Below are 25,325 nucleotides of genomic sequence, written 5' to 3'. Positions count from 1 at the left end.
CGACCAATGAAATATTTATATTAATGGAATATTGTGCTGGTATGTTTGTTTTCTTTTGAATAGTTATATTAGTTACACATTAGTTAATGACTAAATATTGTTGTTGTTGTTGTTGTTGCTGATGTTTAGGTGGAATGCTTGTAGATTTGATGATGAAGCGACAGAACAATAGATTGAATGAATCAGAGATATTGGCTATTTTCACGGATATTTGTGAGTCAGTTGCTTATATGCATTCACAGAGTCCACCGGTGATTCATCGTGATCTCAAGGTGGAGAATGTATTGTTGGATGAAGAGACCGGTATCTACAAGCTGTGTGACTTTGGCAGTGCGATTGTCGGTGTCGTTCACCTCAATAACAAGTCGGATATGACTGTCGCCGAAGAGGACATCGCTAAACACACCACACCGCAATACAGGCCGCCAGAGATGATCGATCTCTACCGCTCAAAGGTGATCAACGAGAAGGTCGATATATGGGCACTGGGCTGTCTGCTTTACAAACTACTCTTTTACACCACGCCCTTTGAGGAGGCCGGATCACTCGGTATTCTCAACGGAAACTACCAGATACCGACGCCAACCTCCTACTCAAACGAGATGATCTCACTGATTCGCTACATGCTCCACCCGGAAGTAGACACTCGTCCCGATATCTATTACATCACCAACGAAGTCTGTAGACTACGTGGCATTCCACAGATATTCCCTGGCAAAGGACAACAATATCACAACAATCCTTATACTTCACCGAATCTTTCATCATCCATAAGTAATAACAATAGCAACAACAGCAACAACAACAACAATAGTAATTTCTCAACTTCATCAACAGTTACAAATAACAATAACAGTAGTAATATAAATGGTGGTGGTATTGGACATTCGATGAGCAGTAAACCACCAAAACCACCAATACAACAACAACAGCAGCAGCCAACATTTGATGGATTTGAACAAATGGAAGATGATGAATTCTCTAATCCTAATATTGCTTTGGATCAGACATCACCACACATCAGAAGAAAATCACCATCCGCACCGATGCAACCTATTATTATTCAGCAACAGCCACAACTATCGAGTGCAGCAGCCAAACGAAGACCTGTTGGTGGATCAACTAGTAAACCAAATACACCTGCAACAACACCTTCAATGGCACCATTAGCTATACCGAATACATCGAAATTGGAATCACCTTTAGCTTTTAACCTTGAACCATCAAGTGTAAAATCATATGAAATCGAAGAAATTACTTCATTGGTTGCAATTGCTACAAACTCTGATCCAATATTTGATATGGAATCATTTTCAAGTAAGATATCTTTTTTATTAATTAATATTAATTAGTGGCTATAGTTATTAATATCATTATTAATTAAATTTAGAATTAAAATCAATATCATTAAATTATAATCTAACACCTGGAAATGGAATAATGAGCGAGGTTGTAAAGCGACCACTTAGAGAACCTGCTGTCTGCTTGAAATCACTGCTACTTGTACATAAATTGATGGTCGAAGGCAACCAAACTTTCAAAATAGATGCCTACGATAGTAAAGATCTTTTCAATAATCTATATCTTGGTTGGTTAAAACAAAAAGAGAAATGTATGTCGTAACTTTTTATTTCATTATTAAACCTAATTATCAAAATGCATATTTAAATTAACCTATTACAATTATAGTACTTATGGTAAGTGATTTCCTTTCACACTATTCATTGTTGATACATAAACTGGTTGTATTCTATCACAAGTATTATTTGGTGGATGGATTGTTTAGCTTTGACGAAAACAAATGGCCACTTCCAGAGTCGACCGACTCGAACCATCCCATTAGTATCTCCTGTATAAATGTCTTGATATCAGTGTTGGAGCAGATGTTTGTCACTCAGAATGCCATATTTGAGATGTCAATGTCGAGTGCATCGCTCGCATCCATTCCAATGCCACTAATCCAAACCTGTGTAAATATTCTTAATAGTACTTCATTTTCCATCTATTGCTATATCAGCGGTGCACTCGCCACTCTCTCGCGACTGCCCGACGCCGACCACTCACTGGCGTCGCTCGTCCAGAAGTTCCAGTCGTGCTACCAAATCCTGAGAGATCAATACTCCAAGCTAAGTGCACATCCCCCATTCTCCACCGACATCTTCTTCCCAACACTCCCGAAATCACCACCCGCTTTCCACCTTCCCAGCAACACATCACAGCAACATCAACATCAACAACAACAACAACAAACCATTTCGACAACCATCAATCCATTTGTCAGTGATAGTAATAACAATAGCAATAATAGTGCAGAACCAACTTTCAATCCATTTTCAAACTCAACCGATTCGATGGATCCATTTTCCAGTGCGTCGGTGTCGCCTGCACAATCACCGAGAAACTCATTGTATCTTCAACCGCAGCAGCAGCAACAACAACCGCAATCCAATACTAGTTTGTCACTTCCACAGTCACCAGTGATGTCTAGAAAGATGGTAGCACAACCAAATAACAATAACCAACCAATGATTGGAGGAGGACCACCACTGAGATTCCCTCATTCCGCTTCACTCGACGATGCTAGATTATATACACTTATCCTTACACCATCGCCATCACCACCAGTCTCTCCATCTTTCAATCGTAGTTCAAACAATATCCCTGTATCTGGATTCGATCAACTTTCAATCAATCCTTTCCAGTTACAACAACAACAGCAACAACAACAACAACAACCTCACCTTCTTCATCCACAATCTCATCACCAACAACAATCACATCATTTACATCCACAGCAACATTCACAACAACAACAACAACAACAACAACAATCTAGTGGTAATCCATTTGATGCGGTTCCATTTTATCCACAACATCTACCGACTGCTCTTCAAAAGTCAGCGGGTTCATTGATGCCACCACCCAAAGCACCTGTGCAAAGAGGTCACAGAAGATCACAAAGTAGTACAACCGATGATATGCGACGTCGTCAACTACTACAACAACAACTCGAACAAAACAAAGAGTTCCAAATGAATCAACGTAAGCAACGTAGTATGATGCACTCTAGCAGCAGTGAAGTTGTAACAAACACCCAAGAAGAAATGTTTGGTGATGATTTCGATGACGATTTCGACGAATCATCTTCAATCATGACTCGTAAAAGATAAACAAAACCAAACCAAACCAAACCAAAACACTTTTAACCCAATACCATACCATATAGTAATACAAATCAATACAATACAATACAATACAATATATAAACTATATTTATACTATTAACAAAAGTAAAATAAATAAATAAAATATACATATATATATTTATATAAATACAATCGATTTTCTATATACAATATTTTATGTTTTTTTATTATTTATATTATTATTATTTTGTGTTGTTGATATTGATCAGTATTAGTTTTGACTTCAGTTGATATCTTCTTTTAGTATTTCCTCCATCTCTTCAAGATGTAACAATATGATCTCTGTGAAATTATGTGATACATCGAGTTCACATTTGTTTGAATAGCTAGAGTGATCAAAAGGTGCAACATCTGTCATTGAATCTACAAATTCCATTAAACCTTTATATACATCTTTCTATTGTTTTAAAGTCGCAGAATGAATTGATTTAGTTCTTTTAAATCTGTAATAAAACAAACTAAATAATCTCTATAGTATTAATACTAACCTCAACGATATTAAAATAACGATCGGATAACTGTTTGAATTCTTGTATCGATGGTGTAGTTTGTTTTATATCTAATGATTTCGAGAGAATATTCAATGCTTTACCAGCGGTATTGATTGATTCGACTACACGATCTTCTATATTATTTAAAACTGTCAATGAATTCATAACTTTAACTATTTACATATATATATAAATGAATAATAATAATAAATAAAACGAAAGAAAATAAATTAAAAAAATGATCTAGATCTGCAAATACTTTTGAATGTTGATTTGTTAAATTGGTGTTTTTTAATATTTTTTTTTGTTTTTTGTCATTATCCACACACATGTGCAATATTGATTGTGTTTTTTTAATATTAACTTTTATCCAAACCACATTACCCCCATTAAACAAAAACAAAAAACAGATTGATTAATTATAAATTTTTAATATTTTGTTTTATTATTTCTTGACATTTTATATCAAATTAATTACACAATCATCTTTAACAATAATAATAATAATCTAAATCAATATAAAATCAATATATTTAGTAGTATTAGTTACCAAATGTTTAGTTTAATTTACTACATTGTATTCTAAATATAAATATTTTTGATTAATATATAAACATACACACATATATCATTTTTGTTTGTTTTTTTTATTTTGTATTAATATATAAATATATAAAGAATGAGTTCTATGAGGACATCCTCAGGTATTTCAAATAATAATAATAACAATAGTAATAATAATAATACAGTTTCAAATGTCATTGTAAATAATGGAGTGACAATAAGTTCAAGTCCAAACAGTTATTCTGGATTTCTCAATGTTGGAAGTAATAATGTAAATTCAATAACCAATAGTAATAGTAATAGTAGTAACAGTATCAATGGTAGCAATAATACCAACAGCAGCAGCAGCAACAACAACAATTTTCACAATAGTTCAAAGATTATTGATGCAGCTCGTAAAGGTAATGCAGAGTTGGTACAGAAGCTACTAAAGAAAGATCTAAAGAAACTGAATAAACGCGATGAAAAAGGTGATACCTGCTTGCATAAAGCTGCGTTGTTTGGTCACGCAGATTGTATAGAGGTAATACTAAAGAGTCAGTCCAGTGCAAACATGACACCGCTGCAGCAACAACAACTCTCTTCGATCATCAACGCAAAGAATGCAGAGGGATACACTCCTCTCATGTATTCAATGCTAAACGGGTGGCGTGAATGTGCGCGACTCTTGCTACACTACAACGCCGATGTCAATGACAAGCTTCCAACGAATCCTGGCATCCCACTGAGCTACTCTATCTCCAACTCTGTTGGCGTCTACACTTGGCGCATCGATAATTTCAGCAAGATCAAGGATAGAAAGGTCTATAGTAACACATTCCTGGTGAGTGGATGTTCTTGGAAGTTGGTTGCCTACCCAAAGGGTTCGCGCTCCGACGAGAATCTCTCACTGTATCTCGAGGTTGCCAATCACGACTCTCTGGCTGACGGCTGGTTCCATTTGGTTACATTCACCTTTATGATAGTGAATCATCTCGATCCGATGAACAAGATCAAACGTGAGGTGATTGCACATCGATTCCACAAGCATCATACCGATCTTGGTTTCTCACAGATTCTCAAGAAAGAGATGCTCAAGGACAAAAAGTCGGGTTGGCTACACAACGACCAGCTACTTGTAGAGTTTCGTATTGACATCATTCAGAACACCTCGTATTTCGATGAAGAGTCGTCAAGTGTCTACACATGGAAACTCCAGAAAGTATCGACGCTGCGTGAGCGTGCTATCAGTCCGGTATTCAAAGTTGGCCAATGCAAATGGATGATAGCCGTCTATCCAAAAGGCAAGAGTGGAGGTGACCACCTTTCGATCTATCTAAAGGTTGCAGAAACAGTTACACTCAACAACATACCGGAATGGTTCTTTTTAGTAAATTTCAAATTCTCTGTTATCAATCAACGTGATGGTTCTAAATTTACCAGACAAGGTAAGTTGTTATTTTATTTCAAAAACTAGCAACATTGTCAATCAAACTAATCGGTTTTTATTATTAGTGGAAGGAAAGAAGTTTAAAGCAAATGTTGAGGATTGGGGATTTCCACAGTTTTTTAAACTCTCGATACTATACGATGCCAAGAATGGATTCATTAATTATACTGATGATTCTATTCTGATAGAATTACAAATGGAAATTATAAATGATTTCTCAAGAAAGAAATTTAAAGTATGTTTGGTTATTCTTTTCTTTTCCTTTTTTTCTTTTTTTTTTTTTTATTAACAAAATTTAAAATTAGGATAATATTAGTGATTGGGGATTAACTTTATTACATTGGGTTGCATATAAAGGTAGTTATGATGGTGTTCGTTTCCTGCTTTCCAATGGTGCAAACCCAAATGTTACTGATTACAAAGGTAGAACACCATTGGATTGGTGTGCGTACAATGGTGATTTACCCACTTCAGAAATATTGATTAGTACTGGAATGGCCGATGTCAACTGTAAGGATCACGAAGGTTTCACTCCACTTCACAAAGCAGTGATGAACGGTCATCTTGAAGTGGCAAGACTACTCGTTAGATACGGTGCTCAGGTTAATGCAAAGAATACCTGTTTGACAACACCACTGTCTCTGGCGATACGTGTAAGCAGGCTATGGTGTGTTGAATCTCTTATAAAGTGGGGCGCTGACATCAACATTCCCGATAAACAAAACAGAACACCTCTTCACTGGGCAATATGTTTATCGGAATCAAGATTACTTGGTTTATTAATTAAATATGGTTGTTCAAATCAATCAAATAACAACAACAACAACAATAATAATTCAACACCAAATAATCAAAATAACAATGGAATTGAATTGAATATCGAAGATATTGCAGAGACGTCAGATAACTTTGATACAAGCGAAAATAATGAAACTCAAAATCAATCTGAAGGTCAAGAGAACCTTGAAGATACTGATAGCGATGACGATCAAAATGGTGGTAGAATTGCATTAAGTGGGTCACCAAATAATGTGAATCCAATCATTATCCATCAAAACAATGTAAATAATACAAAAGATGATAGATCTCTATCAATACCAAATACAACTATAACAACCACTACAAACAACAACAATAACTATAATAATAATAATACCATTATATATTTAAACAATAATGAATATCATTTCCAGAATAATCATTATGAAGAATTCATTGCTTCAGTTGTTCCACTGCAAATGAATGTAAGAGACCAAGATGGATATACACCTTTGCACAAAGCGATATGGGGCAAAGGAAAGATTTCATTTGTAAAGATCTTATTGGAGAGAGGTGCCGATCCAAAGATCTGTACAAAAGATGGAAGAAATGCTGTTCATCTTGCTGTTGCCGGAAATGAATACACTATTGCTCAGCTTTTGATCGAGCATTCTCCGCAATGCTTGCATCAATTTGATGAGAAAGGCCACACTCCTCTACACAAAGCAGTTATCAATGGAAACTTGGTGATGATGGAAATGCTCATTCAACATGGTGCCGATGTTAATCTATGTAGTCCTACTCACCCCGATGTAATACCACTTGCCGATGCATTAAGAGAATCCGATATCTCTTGTATAATATTTCTACTACAGAAAAATGCTGATCCCAAAAGATGTCAGAAATCCTTATTAAATCTACTTTATAAAAGAGGTATGCAATAGAATATATCACCACCTTCCATTAAAAATTCATTTTATTAATATCTTTGATTTCATAGTTAAAGTATATAAAAACAAAGAAATAGATCCAACGATACCTAAATGTACATTAAATAGCGATATGAAGTATCTGTTAAATAATATCAACTACAAAGATATAACGTTCATTGTAGAAAACAAACCAATATATGCATGGAAAGGTTTGTTGTGTGCCAGATCCGATTATTTTAGAGCAATGTTTGAACAACCACTGAAAGAGAGTTTGGAGAACGAAGTGCGAATTGAATCGGTTGACCACATAACATTCCTACATGTCATGGAGTACATCTATACTGGTGAGCTCTCATCAAAGCTGACTCTTGAAGAATCGATGCCTTTGTTGATCGCAGCCAACAGATTTATGCTTCCACGATTAAAACTACTGTGCGAAAGTCTTATCACCAAGGAATTCAACACTGACAACATCTATAATATATTCAAATTGGCTGACATGCACGAAACAACACTCTTGTTGGATGAATGTGTTCGATACTTGGCAGAGAATCATTTATACATACCTGAAACCGACGATATCGTAAAGATACCAAGCTTCAGAAAATCTGTTCTTGAATTTCTACACGATAGTTTGAATATTCATTGACCTATATAATCAACTATAATGAATAAAAAATGTGTATTAACAGATAAAAAAATTACATGAAAATTAAATTATATTATTTTATTATTTTTAATTAATCGAATAAACTATCAACATTAGCAGCTGCCTTCTTTGATTTTGCAGCCTTTGGTTTGGCTGGTGCTGCTGTTGGTTTATCATCGAAAAGATCATCTGCAGCTGCCTTCTTCTTTGCAGCTGGCTTAGATGGTGTAATGTCATCAAACAGATTGTCAGCCTCCTTCTTGGTTGATGTAGTAGTAGTTTTCTTTGCTGCTGGTTTAGTTGTCTTCTTGACTGTGGGAACTGAAGGCAAGTCATCGAAAATTGAATCTGGTGTTGCTTTGGTAGTTGATTTGGTTGATTTAGTGGTTGTTGATTTAGTAGCTGGTTTCACATCATCGTCATCCAATGACAATGAAGGTTTAGTTGAACCATTGGTGTGTTTTCCGTTGGTGGTAGTTTCTGTTGGCGAAGTGGTTGTTTTCTTTGTTGATGGGATACCCAATAGTGAATCCTCAGAAGTGGAAGCGGTGGTTGTTGATTTAGTAGATGGAGTGGTGGTTGTAGTTGGTGTTGGAATACTGTCAAAGATCGATGGTTCATTTGATGGTGTGATGGTTGATGCCTTGGAGGACGAGTCACTGCTAGCAGTAGCGGCAGCACTTGGTTTTCTTGATGGTGGTCTTCTTCCAGCAGATTTAGGTCTACTCTTGGTGACATGTGTAAGTTGAGCGGAATCACCAGCCGATTCGTCTGCTGATGATGATGAACGTTCACGTGGTCTACTCTCGCTACCACTACGTCCTCTCGATGGGAATGGACTCTCTCTACCGCTGTTGTCATCGGTATCACTCTTTTCGGTATTGCTTGTTGCACTGTTTTCTTCATCATCTGTTTCAACTTTCTTCTTTCTTGGTGGGGCTGCACCTGGTGCCATCTTTGATGGGTCCAATGCTAAAACACCCAAAAGTGCACCGATCTTTCCACTTGGTGCCTTCTTTGGTGCAGCAGCGGCAGCAGCTTCCTCTTTCTCCTTGGCAGCAGCTTGTTGTTGTGCCTCAAACATGGAACCAATGGACTTGTTTCTTGGCTTTGAAATTGGCAAAGATGAATCGCTATCACCAAACAAACCTCCGGAGCTCTTTGCTTCTTCAAGAGGTGATTTATTCTTGGCTGCACCCAAACCTAATGACATACCGTCATCAAAGAGTGAGTCCTTCTTGGCAGCTGGTTTCTCAACTGGCTTCTCAGCAACAACAGTTGGTTTTACAACTGGTTTCTCAGCGACTGCTGGTTTGGCAGCCTCAACTGGAACATCAAATATATCATCTTTGTTGAGTTTGGTTGTTGGCTTTTCATCGAAATCACTGAAAAAGTCTTTGTTTGGTTTTGTTGAGACGGCTGGTTTTGGTGTGTCACCAAACAATGAATCTGATTTAGTTGCTGTTGTTGGTTTGTCGAGATCACCAAAGAAGTCATTGGATTTTGGTTTGGATGTGGTGCTGGTAGTCGATGCTGTTGGGTTGAGTGGATCGAATGCAGACTCTGATGAGGCTATAACAGTTGGTTTCTTTTCGACTGGTTTAGAAACAGAAATAGATCCTCCAAATAAACTATCATCACCTCCGAGTGGTGATGAAACTGATGCTGTCGGTTTGGATGTAGCTGGAGCAGCTACTCCAAGTGGCGAATCGAGGTCACCAAAGAAATCCTTCTTGGCTGGGGCTGCTGTAGTGGCTGCAGGTTTCTTTGTAGAGCTACCACCCAATCCACCAAACAATGAATCGGGATCTGAAGAAGCAGTCTTCTTCAATGGACCATCATCAACATCGTCAAAGAAACTTGATTTACTTGGTTTGGAAACGGCTGGAGTTGGCTTAGTATCAGCTGCAGCCTTGGATGGTGGAGTTTTCAATGGATTGTCATCAGCATCATCAAAGAAACTTGATTTACTTGGTTTGGAAACGGCTGGGGTTGATGTTGGTGTTGAAGCTGCAGTTGCCAAGCCCAATGGTGAATCTACTTCAGTCGATGGTTTTGGTGTTGGTTCAGCTACTGGGGCAGCAGTAGCTGGTTTCTCTTCGACAGCAGCTTGTTTCTTTGGTGGTGTTACCAAAGGATCCTCAGCATCGTCAAAGAAACTTGATTTACTTGGTTTCGAAACAGCTGGTGCTGGTTTCTCTTCGACGGCTGCTTGCTTCTTTGGTGGTGCCTTTAATATGTCATCAGCTGATGATAAATTGAAAAAGTCATCTGAAATTGTTTTCTTTTCTGGAGCAGTGGTAGTTGTGGTGGTAGCTGCTGGCTTGGCAGCTTCTCCCAAACCTAAAATATCGGATGAATCATCGAATGTCTTTGGCTTGTGTTTCTTTACTGGGAGTACTGGCTTGTCCATAAGATCACCTTCCAGTCCAAGAATATCCGATGTCATATTCTTCTTTGTATCTGTTTTCTTTGTTGAAATACCTCCAAAGAGATCGGATTCGCTATCGGTACTGGTAGAGGCAGAAGCTGTTTCTTTAGGTTTAGTTGGGGTTGTATCTTTCTTCTTGATGGCCAAGATATCTTCGTCACCACCGAAATCAAACAATTTAACACCACCGACTGGTTTCTTTGCCTTTGGTGCAGCGGCGGGCTGTTCATCTGAAGATTTCTCAGAGTCGGAAGCAGCTGCTTTAGGTGCTGGCTCAGACAAGTCGTCACCCAATGGGTTTGAAGCTGGTTTTGGTGCGGCAGCTGGTTTGCTCTTTGGTTTGGCAGCGAACAAATCATCGTCATCGTCATCGAGGAAACTTATCGATTTCTTTGTATCCTTCTTTGGAGCTGCTGCTGGCTCATCATCACCAAACATACTGTCATCGGAGAACAAGTCAGAGAGTGACTTCTTGGCGGTAGAAGTGGTAGTGGTCTTTGGCTTCTCGGAAGGAGTATCTCCAAACATGCTATCATCGAATGTGACAGTTTTCTTTGCTGGCTTTTCAGCAGTGGAGGTGCTGGCGGCTGGTGAATCTTCAAAGAGATCGTCATCAAACATCGATTTGGGTTTGGTTGATTTGGTTGAAGTAGCAGGTGCATCATCACCAAACAAATCGTCGTCCTTGACAGCAGATTTCTTTGAACCACCACCGAGAGCATTTGCCAATTCGTCTTGGAAAGCATCTTTCTTCTCTGTTGTTGAGGTCGATGACTTTGGTGCCGATGAAAACAAATCACCGTCATCATCACCCAAAATATCTGATAAACTGGTAGTAAATGATTTTGGTTTAGAAGATGGTGCAGAAGTGAATATATCATCGTCGAAAAGATCACCTGATGATCCTTGTTTCTCCTATTAATAAATCGAAATAGAAATAGAAAATATAAGGTATGAATATTCTCTTTGGTCGTAAAGAAAAGATAGTAAAAGTACTACTTACATTATTATTACTAAATGTACTGTCGTCCTCCTGGAACAAGTTGCTGGATGAGGATTGATCTGGTTGTAAGAATGAGGAAGTTTGGTCCAAGAGAACTGGTGGTCTTGTTGGCTCGGTGGACAATGATAAACTTCCATCTGGATTAGCCTCCAAACCATCTGGAAGTTGTGGTACTTCATCCTCTGATTCTGACTCTGATTCTGACTCACTTGCTTCACTTGATTCTGTATCTGATTCTATAGATATATATTATGTTTTGTTATGATTGTTAGTATAAATATAGTACAAGTATTATTACTAATGATATGATATTTACCTTCAATGAAAAGACCACAATAATCATCTTCCTTGAATTGTTGTGAACCGATGATGTGTGGAAGTGGATAACGTAAGTAGTGGTCGAGTTTCTCTGGTTTCTTTGGTTGTTGATTGTTTTCGTCGGCTGGACGCTCACCTTCTGCCAACATTGTATCGATGTTGGATCCATCGACAATCGAGGAGGTTGGCGACAACTCTGACACCTCCATTGCATTGCTCATTGAGTTTGACTTTTCCAATGCTGCCAGACCCAATTGAATGGCACTGGTAAACTTTGGAATAAGAATCTCCTCTGTAATCTCTGGTTTTACTTCATTTGCCGATCCAGCAGTCTCCATCTCACCTGCTTTCTCAACCTCTGAATTATCTTCATAAACTCTCTATTATAATTGATTATTATTATTATTTATTATTATTATTATTATTATTATTTATGTTAGTAAATATATATATATATATATATATTTGATTATTAAGAATAATAATCTATTGGTTATTTATACAAACATTTTCAATGAATTGTGAATGTGAAAGCATTAAGAATTGATCAAAGGTGTTGTGTACTTTTACATGAGTTGACTTTACATCGTGAACTAGTGAATCGACGTGATTCTCCAACTCTTTTGTTTGATTGATTAAACGGTTTGCAAAGTCTTGCATGAAATTGAGCAGACCTGCATCGGAGGCGAGATTCCATTGTTTCGATGAATCTCTCATTTCACCCAATGACCAAACTCTCTTCCATGTTTCATCGATTGGTTGTGATTGTTGCTGTTGAACCGCTGTTGCTTGTCCACCAGCATCTAAATCATTCGTAGACATTTGTTATATAAAATATCTATATTATATAAATATCGTTAAAGACTATTTATGATCTATTCGCGATCTATTCTACTATCTATCTATCTATATCTATCTATCAACTCCACCTAACTAACTATTATAACAAAAAATAAACACTAATTTTTTTAAAAATAAAAAAAAAAGAATTAAAAATAAAAAAGTCAAAATAAATAAAAAATCTCAATTAATATTGAGAATATTGACAGTAATATATATAAAAATAGATAGATATAATAAAACAAAGGATTATTATAGTTTGATTTGACTTTTTTAAGAATCAAATCACAATAATACTATGTTTGCATTGACTATGATAATTAATAAATGACTTGCTCTCTTTAAATTTTGAGTAGCATTTTTGAATGAAAAATTGAAAAATCAAAAATATTTTTAAAAAATAAAAAATAAGAAAATTTAAATGGAATTTTCTTACAGCAACTGTTTTTGTAAAAATAAAAATCTAAAAAGTTTAATTTCACGAACATTAATGAGAATTCAATTCTCTACTTTTAACTATTTTAATGTTATATAATATATATATTTATATTTATAAGTATAAGTATTGATTGTTTTGTTTGTTTGTTTTATAGTTGGTTGATTTAGTTGAATTGTTGTGGTTACTTTTTTTTTCTTTTATTTTGATTTTTCATCAGAATGATCAGTTTCCTCTCCAGCGTCTTCATCACCCTCCTCTTCCTCCTCTTTATCCGGTATGATGGAATCGAGTGAATCGTAAAAGTCTTCCCAGTTCTCCATGGCCTCGCGATAGTATTGAGTCTGCATATCGGCAAACTCCTTTATCATACTCCTCAAATCCGCTTGAAACTTGGTCTTGTTACTCTTCATCACCTCGATAAACTCCTTGGTCGTAGAGTTATAGACAGTCTTGCAGTCCTCCTCGTTCTTTCGGGCATTCAGTGTCTTCATCGAGTAAATATCATTCTTTTTCTTTGTCTCCATTAAATTCTGTGAAGACTGTTCATATCTAATTCTTACTAAATTTTGTTTCTATTGCGGAAAAACAAGATTAATAAATTATTTTTTTAAAAAACACAATCAATTCTTTTTTTAAAAAGACATACTCTTTTAACTTCTCTTGCTTTCTTCAAATCTGTACTATAATAATTTAACATTGGTTCAATCATTCCACCCAAACCATTCGTATACTCCTCCATTCTATTCTCTTCGAAATTTACAATTTGTTCGCCAAGCTCTCTCATGGCCAATCCTTCTTCTGTGGATTTTAATGCACCTTCTCCAAACTCCAACAACATCTCTCCAAATTGTTTACCACTTGTTTCCTCTACAAAAAAAAAAAAGATATAAAAAAAACAAAATTAGTTAAAAATATTAAACCAATCTCTATCTCTCACTGATCCAACTTACTTTGTGCATCGATTGTAATTTGTCTTCCAAGTTTCTTGATACCTCTCAGATCTTTCTTTAAACCCTTCAGCAGAGTTTTAAGTTCTTTTATATCGTTGGTGTCGGTAGTGGTCTGCTTTCCCATCTTCTCAAGGTATTTTTGAGTGGAAACAGAGACAGTCAGGGATAATCTTCTCATTCTCGATTTGTTTGGTGGTGATGTATGTGCTGAATTCGACGAGTTTGAGCCCGATCCGGTGACGTCGGAATTATTGGGATTGTTTGTAAATAGCTTTCCATTGTATGAAAATGCTTTTGGGGATTCTTTGGGTGGTGATGTCAATGAAGTAGATCTATCTCTTGGCTCCATTTTTTAATTAATGGTTGAATTTTTGAAAGTATACTAATAAAGTTGTTTGTAATATATGGAGAATTTAAATATAGAATGTAAGTAAGAAAGTAAGAATAGAATTTAATTATAGTTTATTTAGTGAAACAGAATAATTATTATAATAATATAAAAATCAATTGGTCTTTTTTAGTTTGTGTTTATTGTTTTATTTTGATTAGTGATGTTGTTGATGGTTGGTTGATTGATTAGTTGGATGTTTACTGTTGTTGTTGTTTTTGGAATGTTTATAAATAGTAATAGAATTAAAATTAAAACCTCATATATATGTTGTACAAAATATACATATATCACAACCATATGATATACGATGTGATAACCGATAATAGAGAAGGAGTAGTGTTATTTTACCACTTGTGATGAACTTTAACAATGAAGCATTTAAAATGGAAAAATCTATTTGTTGTTATTGTTACTTTTGTTTTTTTTTTTTTTTGTTTTTGATGTGGAGTTTAAGTTATACAACTTCTCTCTGAAAAGATAACAAATAAACTAATACACCAAGAACACCTGGTAGAGGTGGTTATATAAAAAGCTCATTTTTATTCTTCTGAGTGTTTATTAATTGGTTTTTTTAATGTGGTGTCCATGAATGTTTGTGGTAGTGTTTTTATTGTTTGTGATTGCAATTGATTATATTTATGTGTGTGAGTTTTAGTTTTTTTTTCTGAGTGATTGCGTTCAAATGTTTGTATTTATATTCGTGGTTGTTTTATGTATAACTCAAAATTCTATTTTTTTTTATCTATTTTGGAATGATCAAATTAATTTAATTTGATACAGGTAATATGGAAATATATGAGTTGGGTGTCTTTATTTATTTGATTGGTCCATTAAGTGTTAGTTTTAGATTTGAGTTGGTGACAACCTGATTAGTGTATTTTGTGAAAGGGAGTGTAGAGTAAGTGTGAAAAAAGAAAAGAAAAGTGGTATATGGGTTTTAATTAAAAATTAGTTAGTACGAATTAATAATGAATCATAAAGAAGTAAGAATGTTGCAACAACAGAATTATCATCATAAAAAACAGAGTAGACAAGACCAATTGGAGAAATGAAATGCAACCTTCAAGCGATCCTACTATAACTATTCCATTCGAAATAGTGAGCAAGATATGAAAGATTGACGATTCTGATTTGCATAGTTAATATATTACCACTAATATTAAAGTTCCAAACTTGTTAAATGGTTGGCAATCACAACGTGAGTAATCCGTGAAGTATTGAACAAACAATATAGATCGTATCACTGATCTTGATCAATTGAGATATTACTAAATTAATTTCAGCTGGCTGATGTATGATAAAAAAAAATAGCAATCCTGACAATGATAATATGAATTTTTATTGATTAAAAAATGATCTATTTACTTTTTAATATATAAATAGATTGAGTATAATTATAAATATAAATGTAAAATATTCTAAATGTAGTAACTAGCTATGATAATAATAGATTTAACTTTTGAATTATAATATGTATGTAGTAATATTGTAATTTAAGAAATATGAATAAATAATAAATAAATAAATAAATAAACTTCCAACTGAAATAAATAATGTCAATAGTATTATCCTTGACAATTTGAATTAATTAGTTGAATTTGATTTTAAAATACAGAGGTGTTTGATCTAGATATATAATGAAAGTAATAAAGAGTAAATAAAGAATTAAATTAGATAGAAATTGTTTGAAAATTGATTCATACAATTAATATTATAGTTATTAGGATGATTCAAATCAAATCAAATTAAATTGAATTTGATGGTCGTAAATATTATAATATTTTGTCTATTATCATAATAATTAAAAAAAGTTTGAAAATTAAGAAATGCAATTATTGGATTATCTATTGTGATTAATTTATTAAAGGTGATGGTGATTCTTTTAAAACGAGAAAAAACAAGAACACCAAAGTAGAAGAAAACAACCAACACAATGCAAACAAAGAGATTAACAACCAGTGTTTTCAGTTGTTCATTATAAAGCCCAAAGTAAAAAGGTGTGTTCACTATAATTATTGTAGAAAAAAAAACAAAAGTTTAGACCCACACACCAACATTGTTTACACTGATGAATCTTTTGTTCAAAAAGGTAAGAAAAACACAAAACCAATCTTAATATTATTGCATACTCCCATTATAATATTTGCAAAAAAAAAAAAAAAAAAAAAAACAATAAAACATTTACATCGATGTATAATTCCTCTACAATGTCATGATGTTCGTTTGTTTGTTTCTTGTTTCTGAGTGGTTGTTGTAATTGTGTAGTGGGAGATTAAAAAAATATTATTATCATAAAATTGATTTTTGGCATTTTTTCTTTAAGAGAATTGGGAAAACTAAAAACATCAAGCACCATCATCAATAGGTATGTGATTCACAAAGTTTGAAAGGTCACAAAATTGAACTTATATAATGCATTGTCAAACAAATACAATCTTGTAAATCATATAATCATTGATCAATAGAGTAAATAATAAAAAGAAAAATGTAAAATATAGTTTTGTGATTTATACAGTGAGAGTAAAGGATAGAAACTATTTTATTATTTAAATGTATACAATAGATCAGGAGAGGTTAATTTTGGTTTTTTGCTTTTTTACTAGTAGGTTGTTGGTTAAGTTTATAATTATTATTTGGTTTTTTGTTTTTTACTTTTTTTTTTTAGTTGTTTTAAAATGTTTTTTTTTGTTATTTGTTTGTTAGTTAGGTTATTTACTTAACTTGCATGATTGTTCTTCTTGTTGTTGTTGTTGTTTGGTTTAGATGTGACGCGGCGTGTATTTAGTTTTCTTTAAACACATCTATTGACCAAAGGTGTTCTCACCACTGTAGGTGATGTACAAGAAACCATCCTCATCCTTATAACGTTCGTAAATTTGTGAAATAAAAGCGGCGGTTGGTGGTAAAGTATTATTGACAAACAAGTAAATAGCCTTCTCTGCGTTGATCTTTGGCATGTGCTTTCTAATTTCATAGACAAACTTTCCTACAGTGATATCGGCTGGTACAAGATATCTAAAGAGAATGAGCGAATAAAATTTGTGTTAGTCAATCGGGACAACGCTAGCACATTCATCATTAATTACATACTTCTTCTTGTCAATGTCTGGAGCATCGGATCTTGGTGCTTTTTCAACAATAACTGGTATTCTATCTTGATATTTTGATCTAATTCTTTCTGCAACCTCCTTTCTCTTTTCTGTATTATTTGAGAAATAATAAATAGACGTTAGTATTATTAGTTGATAGTGTTACAACTATTATTATTATACATACCGAATGGATGATCGTTCTTGAAACCAGATGAGTGAGTCATTTTTATATGATTTATGTTTAAATTAAAATATATGTAAAAGAAATATAGTAAAAAGATAATGATATTATATTAAAAATAAAAGGTAATGTACAAAGTAACCTAAAACTTAAAGTTTAGTTGTGATGTGTTGGGTAAATATGAATTATATACAATTAATTAATTACTGTTGCTGTTTGTTTGTTTATTATTAAATAATGTGAAACTTTTTTAAAATAAAAAAAAAAAACAAAACTTGACAAATTAATTAAAAAATAAAGAAATAAAAAAAAATAGAAAAAATAATAATTTAGAGAAAAAAACAATATTGTTATTTATTATTATATTTATATAAATTTAAAAATGAATGAATAGAATGTTTGTTGTATGATTTTTTTTGTTTTTTGCTTATGTATATATTAATATAGTGTTATTTTTTTTTAATTCACTAAAATTTCAAAAAAAAATAATAATAATAAAATAAAATAATTTTTTGTAATTCATTTGAATTTGTTTTTTTTTTAATTCTTTTCTTCTCAAGAGATTGGGATGATAACAATAAAGTGTGCATAATTAAAATTATCATTTAATTTAAAATTAAATTAGTGGTTGGTGTAAACCCAGGGTTCTACAAAACATTAAATTAAATGATAACTTTAAATTCATGGTCTTTACAACATTCAATAATATTAATAATTACACAATCACAATCATATGATGTTTGAAATTTCATTAACAGTGTAGAGAAGATGAGCAGTGTTAAATTTCTTTTTTGAGTAGCGAGTGCTATTAATAATTAAAATGGATGAGCAATAGTCATCATTATCATATTGATTATTTTTAGACCTAAGTTGTTAACCAAAAAAACATGTTTTAATATAGTAATTGTTAACAATCACTCATTATTTATTTAATAATTTGAATGAGTAGCTTAACAATAATATTAATTTGTTCATAAATAATAAATAAATGTTTTTTTTTTTTTTATTGAACATAAATATATATTATATTTGGGATAAACAACTACAAAGGTATTACAAAACTTTGTCTATGAGGTATTTTTTTTTTTTTTATAAATGATTAAATAAATATATATAAATAGTTGAATATTATAAATATGAAGAATCTATCTGTTTTGTTTGTATCAATAAATTTTAAAATAAGAATACAGTTCTCTTGATGTTTTCTCTTCTCCATACGGGTATCTTTTCCCATTCTTTTCTGTTCATGTTGAAAATCTTTTCAAATTCATCGTCGGGAAGGTAAATCTCGAGTTTGGTTGCGTCGACTCCAGCTGGAAGTGGATCTGCAAGTAACTCTTGGTAGGTATAAACCTCTTTGAGATAGTCTTTGAGTACTCCTTCAACGGGAATACCGTCCTTCTCTTGAACCGGTAGTTTGTTCTTTGGATACTTGGCAGTGGTCCAAGCTCTAAAGTGTGATTTGAAAGCCAGAGGTTCCTCGAATGGATTCACAATGAGAATCGATGTGTTGTTGGAGTGTCCGAATTTCGATTGCTTACAGTACTCAATGAGCACCTCCATAGCAATCTTCTTGGTTCTGTGCGTCGATCTTGTGCCAAGCCAGACATAGACATGACTCTGGACGTCGAGAATTGCGACATTACCAATCTCAAGATCTTCCTGTGAGAATGGGTATTCCTCATTGATCTCGTTGATACCCGAGGAGTTGGAACAGATAAACAATCTTGGAGTGTAGGCAGTGTTGCTGGTCGAGTTGATAGTGCGCACCATATCAAAGTAGCGGTTGCTCTTACCACCGGGAATCGAGTTCCAGAATGCCGAGGATTCGACTCCCTCCTCGATGATCGAGATGGAGAGTGAGTCCGATCGATTTATGGTTTGAGCGATTGAAAGCGATGATTGGAGTTCGATTTCCTCAGAGTATTTACCTCTCCAAATGAAGATGGTGTTCTCAGAGACATTCTTCAAGATGAAGCAGTGTTGGCTGTTGAGAGAGGCAGCGGAGAGATCTACTTGGAAGGCACGGGCATCGATTTCATCATGACCACGTACTTCATAGAGTGCAGTTGTAGAGTCTTGGAATTGGTTGAATTTACCTTTGTGAACGATCATCTTGTTCTTAAAGAGATTCAAAAAGTTACGACTCTCTTTGTTTTGGACGACACGCACCTGGACACACTGTCCTCCGAGACTGTCGTGCAGGTCGACGGTGAGATAGGCAGAGGTTCCCTTGTCGTTGATGGAGCTATCACGACCGAGGTAGTAGTAGATTACATGTGCCTCCTTGTTGTTTAGCATGTAGGTGTAGAGTACAATATAACTGTCACCCGAGAAGAACTGACCGTAGAGATTGTTGGGATGGTCGATCTTCTCAAAGTCTTCGATCTTCCATACTTTGATGCGACTACCGGTATCTGTTGCCGATGTGAATATCTTCTCGTTGTCAACGGCCATCTTGTGTAGACGATTAACAAGTACTTCGAGAGTGTGTTCAGGTTTGACAAGAGCAACGTTTGCCTTGATTTCCATCTTGGTTGTACTGATTGGAAGCATACCTGGGTAGTTGGCAAACTTTTCTTTGTAGAGATTGCTCTCACCAAACTCGTTGATTCTGGTGATCTTTGTCCATGGTAGACGATCTTTCTGAGCGATCAAAGCCAGTGCTACCTTGTAACCCATCTTTCTCTGTGGAAGTGACGACTCCTTACCGATCCAGATGAATACTTCAGTTTGACAATCGATAACATAGACAAACTTGGTGTTGAGAATCTCTTTGTTTGGTAATCTCCAGTCAGTTCCTTCCCATGCCAATCTTGCCTTGAGTGAGTTCTTCTTGACGTCGTTACCGATACGGTAGATTGACATTTTAGTTGATTCTGCATCCTGCTCTTCTGGGGTTGGTTTGGAAGCGGGCGAACTTAATCGACCACCCAAGATCTCCCAGAAATCGGCACTGTCTTCTCTGCCTTCATCGAGCTGTACAAGAGTGGATTTTCCACCTCTCTCCTTCTGTCTGATACGATTTGCCAAATCCAATGCTTTGGCTCTGTTGACTCTGGAACTCTTGGCACCGGCCCAAACAAAGATTCTAGGTCCGGCATCGAGCACGAATGAGTTGTGAGTGTTGAGCGAGCTAGAGTCAAGCTTTGCCATGATGACTCTGATCTTTCTCTTTCCCTTGATTTGCATGAGAAGCTTCGACTTTCCATTCTTCAGCGCCGTCAAGTCGATGAATCGCAACTCATCCTCTACGACAGTCTCTAGATCCTTGTCAGAGATACCGAATAGTTTGATGATATCGATCGAACGCTTTCTAGCAGCTTCCAAACCCTCCATCCAACGAGCGCAATCATCGAAATCCTCAGTCGGTGGAATAGTTCTAAAGTTACATACAACAACATTGGCGTTGTCGTAGAGAGTAAATTCATTGGGTGAGAGTTTCTTGATGGCTGAGATTGATGACATTTGAATTCTCAACTCTGGTGCAGTTGCCTGTTTGTTCTTTGAAACAAAAAGATCTTCTGCCAACAGCGAAATATAACAGTTACCCCACATCGAGAATATACCATTGAGTTTTCTTGACATTTGACCCTCCAAAGTCTGTTCTTCCTCCTCCTCTTCATTACCTCCAATATTATCAGCGCCATCGTTATTGTTATCTTCATTGTCACTTCCAATCGGTGAGATTGCACTGGCACCACCATTGCTATTACTGTTGGCGGTCAGTTGTTTGTTTTGGATGGGTGGTTTGGATTCACCAGAGTTCTTCAAGTATTGTCTCAGTACACTGATCCACGTTTTCATTTCATCTTTATTCTTGGCGAGTAAATGTATGATTCTGGAGGGTGTAGTCAATTGGAAGCTGAAACCTTCGATCTTGAAGATCTCTTTGGTCTTGTGGACAGAGATTGCTTTCTCGAGATGGATGGTTTCCAGTGGTTCACCATTCTTCAGTGCCTTTGTTCTGAACGAATAGAGAATACCATCAGAGACAACATACCACTTCTCGACATTGGAATTCCAGAGAATACCTGGAACCAACTCAAAGAGCGATCCCTCAATGATGACGTCAACCTGCTTCAATGTTCGAGGTGAAGGTGGTGCAGTGGGAGTCGGTGTGTTGGCACCAGAGTTGTTTGATTGTGCAGTGGTAGGTGGAGTCATACCACCGGACAGCTTCAACGATGTATAGGATGGGTTTCTCGATAGTAAACTATGTGATCTCTTCAATGTTGGTGGTCCAGCTGGTTTGCTTGGTACTGCGAATTCAAAGTTATTGGCGTTGGGTGTAGATGTTGCAGAGTTGTTACCATTGCTATTGTTATTACTGCTGTTGTTATTATTATTGTTGTTTAAAGTATTATTCTCACCTTTGGCAATGGCAGATGGTGAAACTATAGGAGTGTTGTTTACAATGTGGAAATCTTTGAGTGCAGGAGAAAGTTCTCTCGTTGGATCATCTTCAATTTTCATCTCACGATGAGCATGAATCGATGAGATCCATTGATCTTTAAGTTCAACGGTTGCGCACTCAATCTTGAACTCCTTTCCATTGTTTGTTGTAATAACAAATCTCAACTCCCATTCCTTATTGCTTCTGATCTCCTCTTGGTCATAGATATCCAGCGATTTAATATTTACAAGAGTGGTATCCCAAACGGCTTGAGCAGAATCCTCATTAACAAAGCAATACAATCGATCTTTAATTATCTTTAAATATCTTGGTTGATATGTATTGAATAACCAACCATCTATTTCTTGTTTAACATCTCCTTCTGTAATAAATGTATCCTATAAAACATATAGTTAATTAATTAGTTATTCATCTAAAATTCAAATAAAGATATAATCATACATTATTATTCAATGTTGTTGCCATTTGTTCCAATTTATCCTTTTGTTTACTCTTACCACCTTCTTCCTCTGATACTTCATAGATAGATAGGATACCCTCTGGCTTCATGGAGATGGTGTGTGGTGTAACCTTTAGATTTTTGTCCTGGAACCAAGGACCAACGTCGGTAGTTGGATCTCCAGATGGTGCAGGTGGGAATATATCTTCTTGGAAGAGTTGTGATTTTCTTGGAACCATGAACGATACCATTTCGATTTGGTTGTTTGTCAATCTCAAGAATCGATCGATCTCACAGAGGTTGACATCGCAAACATTCTTTGGTAGCAGAGACACTGCAGATTGTGTGCTGTTTCCAAAGCTTGCTTTTCCTATGGAATACGATTGGCTACGATCGATTTCATAGTAGTAGATACCGTCACCCTTACCACCGAGGTAAATCATATTGGTTGCATAGTCGTAGTATGGACTGAGCACAGACGAATCAGTGGTGATCGAATTGATGTGAAGTGCTTTCGAGAGATCTCTTGGATCCCAGAGGAAGAGTTGACGTTGCGCACCCTTGTTGGCACCAACCGTGCAAATCAAGTCGAGACCATTCGCGTCTGCCCAAGTCAGTTTGAAACCTTGAGCACCTTCGTGTGTGACCACCTCTTGCACTGGCAAGTTAGAGGATCTCGGATCGTATATTCTCATCTTTTTGTCACGCGACGACGTGGCGAAACGATTGCCGCCACTCCATGTGTTCCAAGAGAGTGACAAGATGGTATCGGTGGCACCTGTCACCTTTTGGATGACCTGTCCCTCTTGAGAGAGATCCCAAAGATCGACACAGTGATCGGACGTCGCCGAGAGAAACAGTGAGTCGACCGACGGGTGAAAGTAGACACCAGTGATTCTCTTTGACTGTTTTGGCAACGCCAAAAGTGGAACTTCAATATTGGACTTCATATCCTCGTCCTCGATATTCCATAGCTTAATCGTACAATCTCTGCTACCGGTGGCAACAACACGATCATTGAACGGACTGAATTCAAAACAACTGATTGGATCAGTGTGTCCCTTTATACAAAATGGTGTATCCGGTGCTTTACCATATGCAGATAATTTTGAAATACATAAACATGATCCACCTATAATAATAATAAACAGTAATTAATATATTTGATTTACAAGATAAATTCAGAAAATGTAAACATTAAAACTTACCTCCAACAGCAGATGGATAACCAAATAATGTTTTTGAAGTTTTCAATAACTCCTCGGCAGATTGGTTGATCTTTAGGTTGGTATAGAACAGCTCTTTCTTACATACTTTATGAAATACATTTCTAACCTTTGATTCTCTTACAATTGATTTTTCAACTTGTTTGTATTCCATTGTTTTGATTTTAAAATGTGAATAAAAAAAAAAAAAGAGATGGAACTTTGTTGATTGGATTGATTGTTTTGGATATTAATTAAAAAATCACAAAACTAATCCTAAAGATACAAAAATATATATATATATATATTTATAAATACAAAATATTTAGCAAAATAAAAATAAAAATAAAAAGTAAACAATATCCAAGTTTCGACGAAAGTAAGACCAAATAAGGATGGTTGTTTGATGACGAATAATAATATTACTACAACTGATGGCCAAATACTAAAACTAATCCTAAACTAATTGTACTAAATGTTTTCTGTTGTTTTTGGTACGAATCTACAAACAGGAGAATTAACTGCTGCTGCTGATGCCCTCTCGAGTTGTACTATTATTATCCAGTCTACAAAACGAGCATACCAGTCAAAACAAAAGAAAAACTGCAACCTTTATAAAATTTGATTTGATTTGATTGATTGGTAGAGTGGTTGAGTTGAATTATCCAACCTTAAACTAAGCTAAATCAACTGTTATTTTTTTGAAAAAATAAAATAAAATAAGAAATAAAATTAATATTAATTATTCAAATTTAATTATTTGATTGATTTTAATATAGAGAGTGGAGTGTGAGATGATAGATTGAATAGATCAATATATTATATAAATGGAGTGGGTAGTAGAGAAAGAGATGGAGAGATATATAGATATATTGAAAGATGGGCTTTGAAGACAAATCAATAAATCTCTATTTAATTTGTTTTGTTTGATTGTAAGGAATGGAGGTGGAAAGTCAAGTCGGAATTGAATTTGACTTTCCAAATACAAAAAAATGATTTTTCTCACTTTTTCTTTTTGTTTTTAATATTAAATATTCTTTTTTGGTTTGTTAATTTTAATTCTAGAGAGAAATGGAGGGAAGTGATAGAGTTTTATAATGTTTGTTGTTTTTGCTTTTTGTCTGGTTTTTTGTAATATGAGATTATTTGTTTGTGATATTATATATAATCATTGCCAAGTGTTTAATTCGAGACTATTTATTGGTGTCGGTCATAAAATATAATATATGATTATATATTACAGCAGGGTAAGTTAGGTTTGGGTTCACAAAAACAACTAAACACAAATTATTGTTTGTTTGTTGGTTGGTTTGATTTTAAAAAATAAATAATAATAACAAACAACTTGATATAATTATCTTTTTTCTTAAGGAGGTAAAAAATGAGTAATTACTATGTTAGAAAGTGTAGAAAAGTGTAGTGTGTTTCTTTTTGTTGTTGTTGTTGGTGTGTTTATTTAGTTTTGTGTTTTTGAGTGATGATATAATACAATAGCTATTTGTATTAGGTATTGTTATTGTTCACTTTTATTGTAAATGATTTATATACACCTACACCATATTAAATATCACGATTCAAATATAGAGTTT

At 34.8% G+C, this 25,325-nt stretch overlaps 7 protein-coding genes across 7 annotated transcripts; 2 read left to right on the top strand and 5 right to left on the bottom strand.

The window, feature by feature from the left end:
- Positions 1 to 23: 23 nt before the first annotated feature.
- PPL_07906 (putative protein serine/threonine kinase) lies at positions 24 to 3,170 on the top strand (the record flags this gene model as incomplete). Its single annotated transcript, XM_020578739.1, has 4 exons — positions 24 to 39; positions 223 to 1,317; positions 1,391 to 1,619; positions 2,207 to 3,170. 4 exons carry the CDS (start codon positions 24 to 26, stop codon positions 3,168 to 3,170), a joined length of 2,304 nt encoding a protein of 767 aa, XP_020431203.1.
- A 259-nt stretch (positions 3,171 to 3,429) lies between these two features.
- Positions 3,430 to 3,862, bottom strand: med11 (putative mediator complex subunit 11; the record flags this gene model as incomplete). Its single annotated transcript, XM_020578738.1, has 2 exons — positions 3,430 to 3,603; positions 3,695 to 3,862. The coding sequence occupies 2 exons, from the start codon at positions 3,860 to 3,862 to the stop codon at positions 3,430 to 3,432; spliced, it is 342 nt and encodes a 113-aa protein (XP_020431202.1).
- A 514-nt stretch (positions 3,863 to 4,376) lies between these two features.
- PPL_07904 (uncharacterized protein) lies at positions 4,377 to 8,030 on the top strand (the record flags this gene model as incomplete). The annotated part of the gene is made up of 5 exons (XM_020578737.1): positions 4,377 to 4,784; positions 5,406 to 5,688; positions 5,756 to 5,925; positions 5,996 to 7,382; positions 7,450 to 8,030. 5 exons carry the CDS (start codon positions 4,377 to 4,379, stop codon positions 8,028 to 8,030), a joined length of 2,829 nt encoding a protein of 942 aa, XP_020431201.1.
- A 91-nt stretch (positions 8,031 to 8,121) lies between these two features.
- On the bottom strand, positions 8,122 to 12,604 carry PPL_07903 (uncharacterized protein; the record flags this gene model as incomplete). The annotated part of the gene is made up of 4 exons (XM_020578736.1): positions 8,122 to 11,376; positions 11,465 to 11,700; positions 11,781 to 12,162; positions 12,290 to 12,604. 4 exons carry the CDS (start codon positions 12,602 to 12,604, stop codon positions 8,122 to 8,124), a joined length of 4,188 nt encoding a protein of 1,395 aa, XP_020431200.1.
- Positions 12,605 to 13,258: 654 nt separating this feature from the next.
- PPL_07902 (BAR domain-containing protein) lies at positions 13,259 to 14,360 on the bottom strand (the record flags this gene model as incomplete). Its single annotated transcript, XM_020578735.1, has 3 exons — positions 13,259 to 13,633; positions 13,708 to 13,928; positions 14,012 to 14,360. The coding sequence occupies 3 exons, from the start codon at positions 14,358 to 14,360 to the stop codon at positions 13,259 to 13,261; spliced, it is 945 nt and encodes a 314-aa protein (XP_020431199.1).
- A 2,843-nt stretch (positions 14,361 to 17,203) lies between these two features.
- atg8 (autophagy protein 8) lies at positions 17,204 to 17,718 on the bottom strand (the record flags this gene model as incomplete). Its single annotated transcript, XM_020578734.1, has 3 exons — positions 17,204 to 17,417; positions 17,493 to 17,601; positions 17,679 to 17,718. 3 exons carry the CDS (start codon positions 17,716 to 17,718, stop codon positions 17,204 to 17,206), a joined length of 363 nt encoding a protein of 120 aa, XP_020431198.1.
- Positions 17,719 to 18,848: 1,130 nt separating this feature from the next.
- On the bottom strand, positions 18,849 to 23,911 carry vilA (villin; the record flags this gene model as incomplete). The annotated part of the gene is made up of 3 exons (XM_020578733.1): positions 18,849 to 22,469; positions 22,534 to 23,663; positions 23,740 to 23,911. 3 exons carry the CDS (start codon positions 23,909 to 23,911, stop codon positions 18,849 to 18,851), a joined length of 4,923 nt encoding a protein of 1,640 aa, XP_020431197.1.
- Positions 23,912 to 25,325: the final 1,414 nt, after the last annotated feature.

This window comes from Heterostelium album, assembly GCF_000004825.1.
Source record: "Heterostelium album PN500 unplaced genomic scaffold PPL_scaffold8, whole genome shotgun sequence".
NCBI lineage: Eukaryota > Evosea > Eumycetozoa > Acytosteliales > Acytosteliaceae > Heterostelium > Heterostelium album.
Note: the sequence above shows the minus strand (reverse complement) of the source record. Positions and strands in the feature narration are given on the sequence as shown.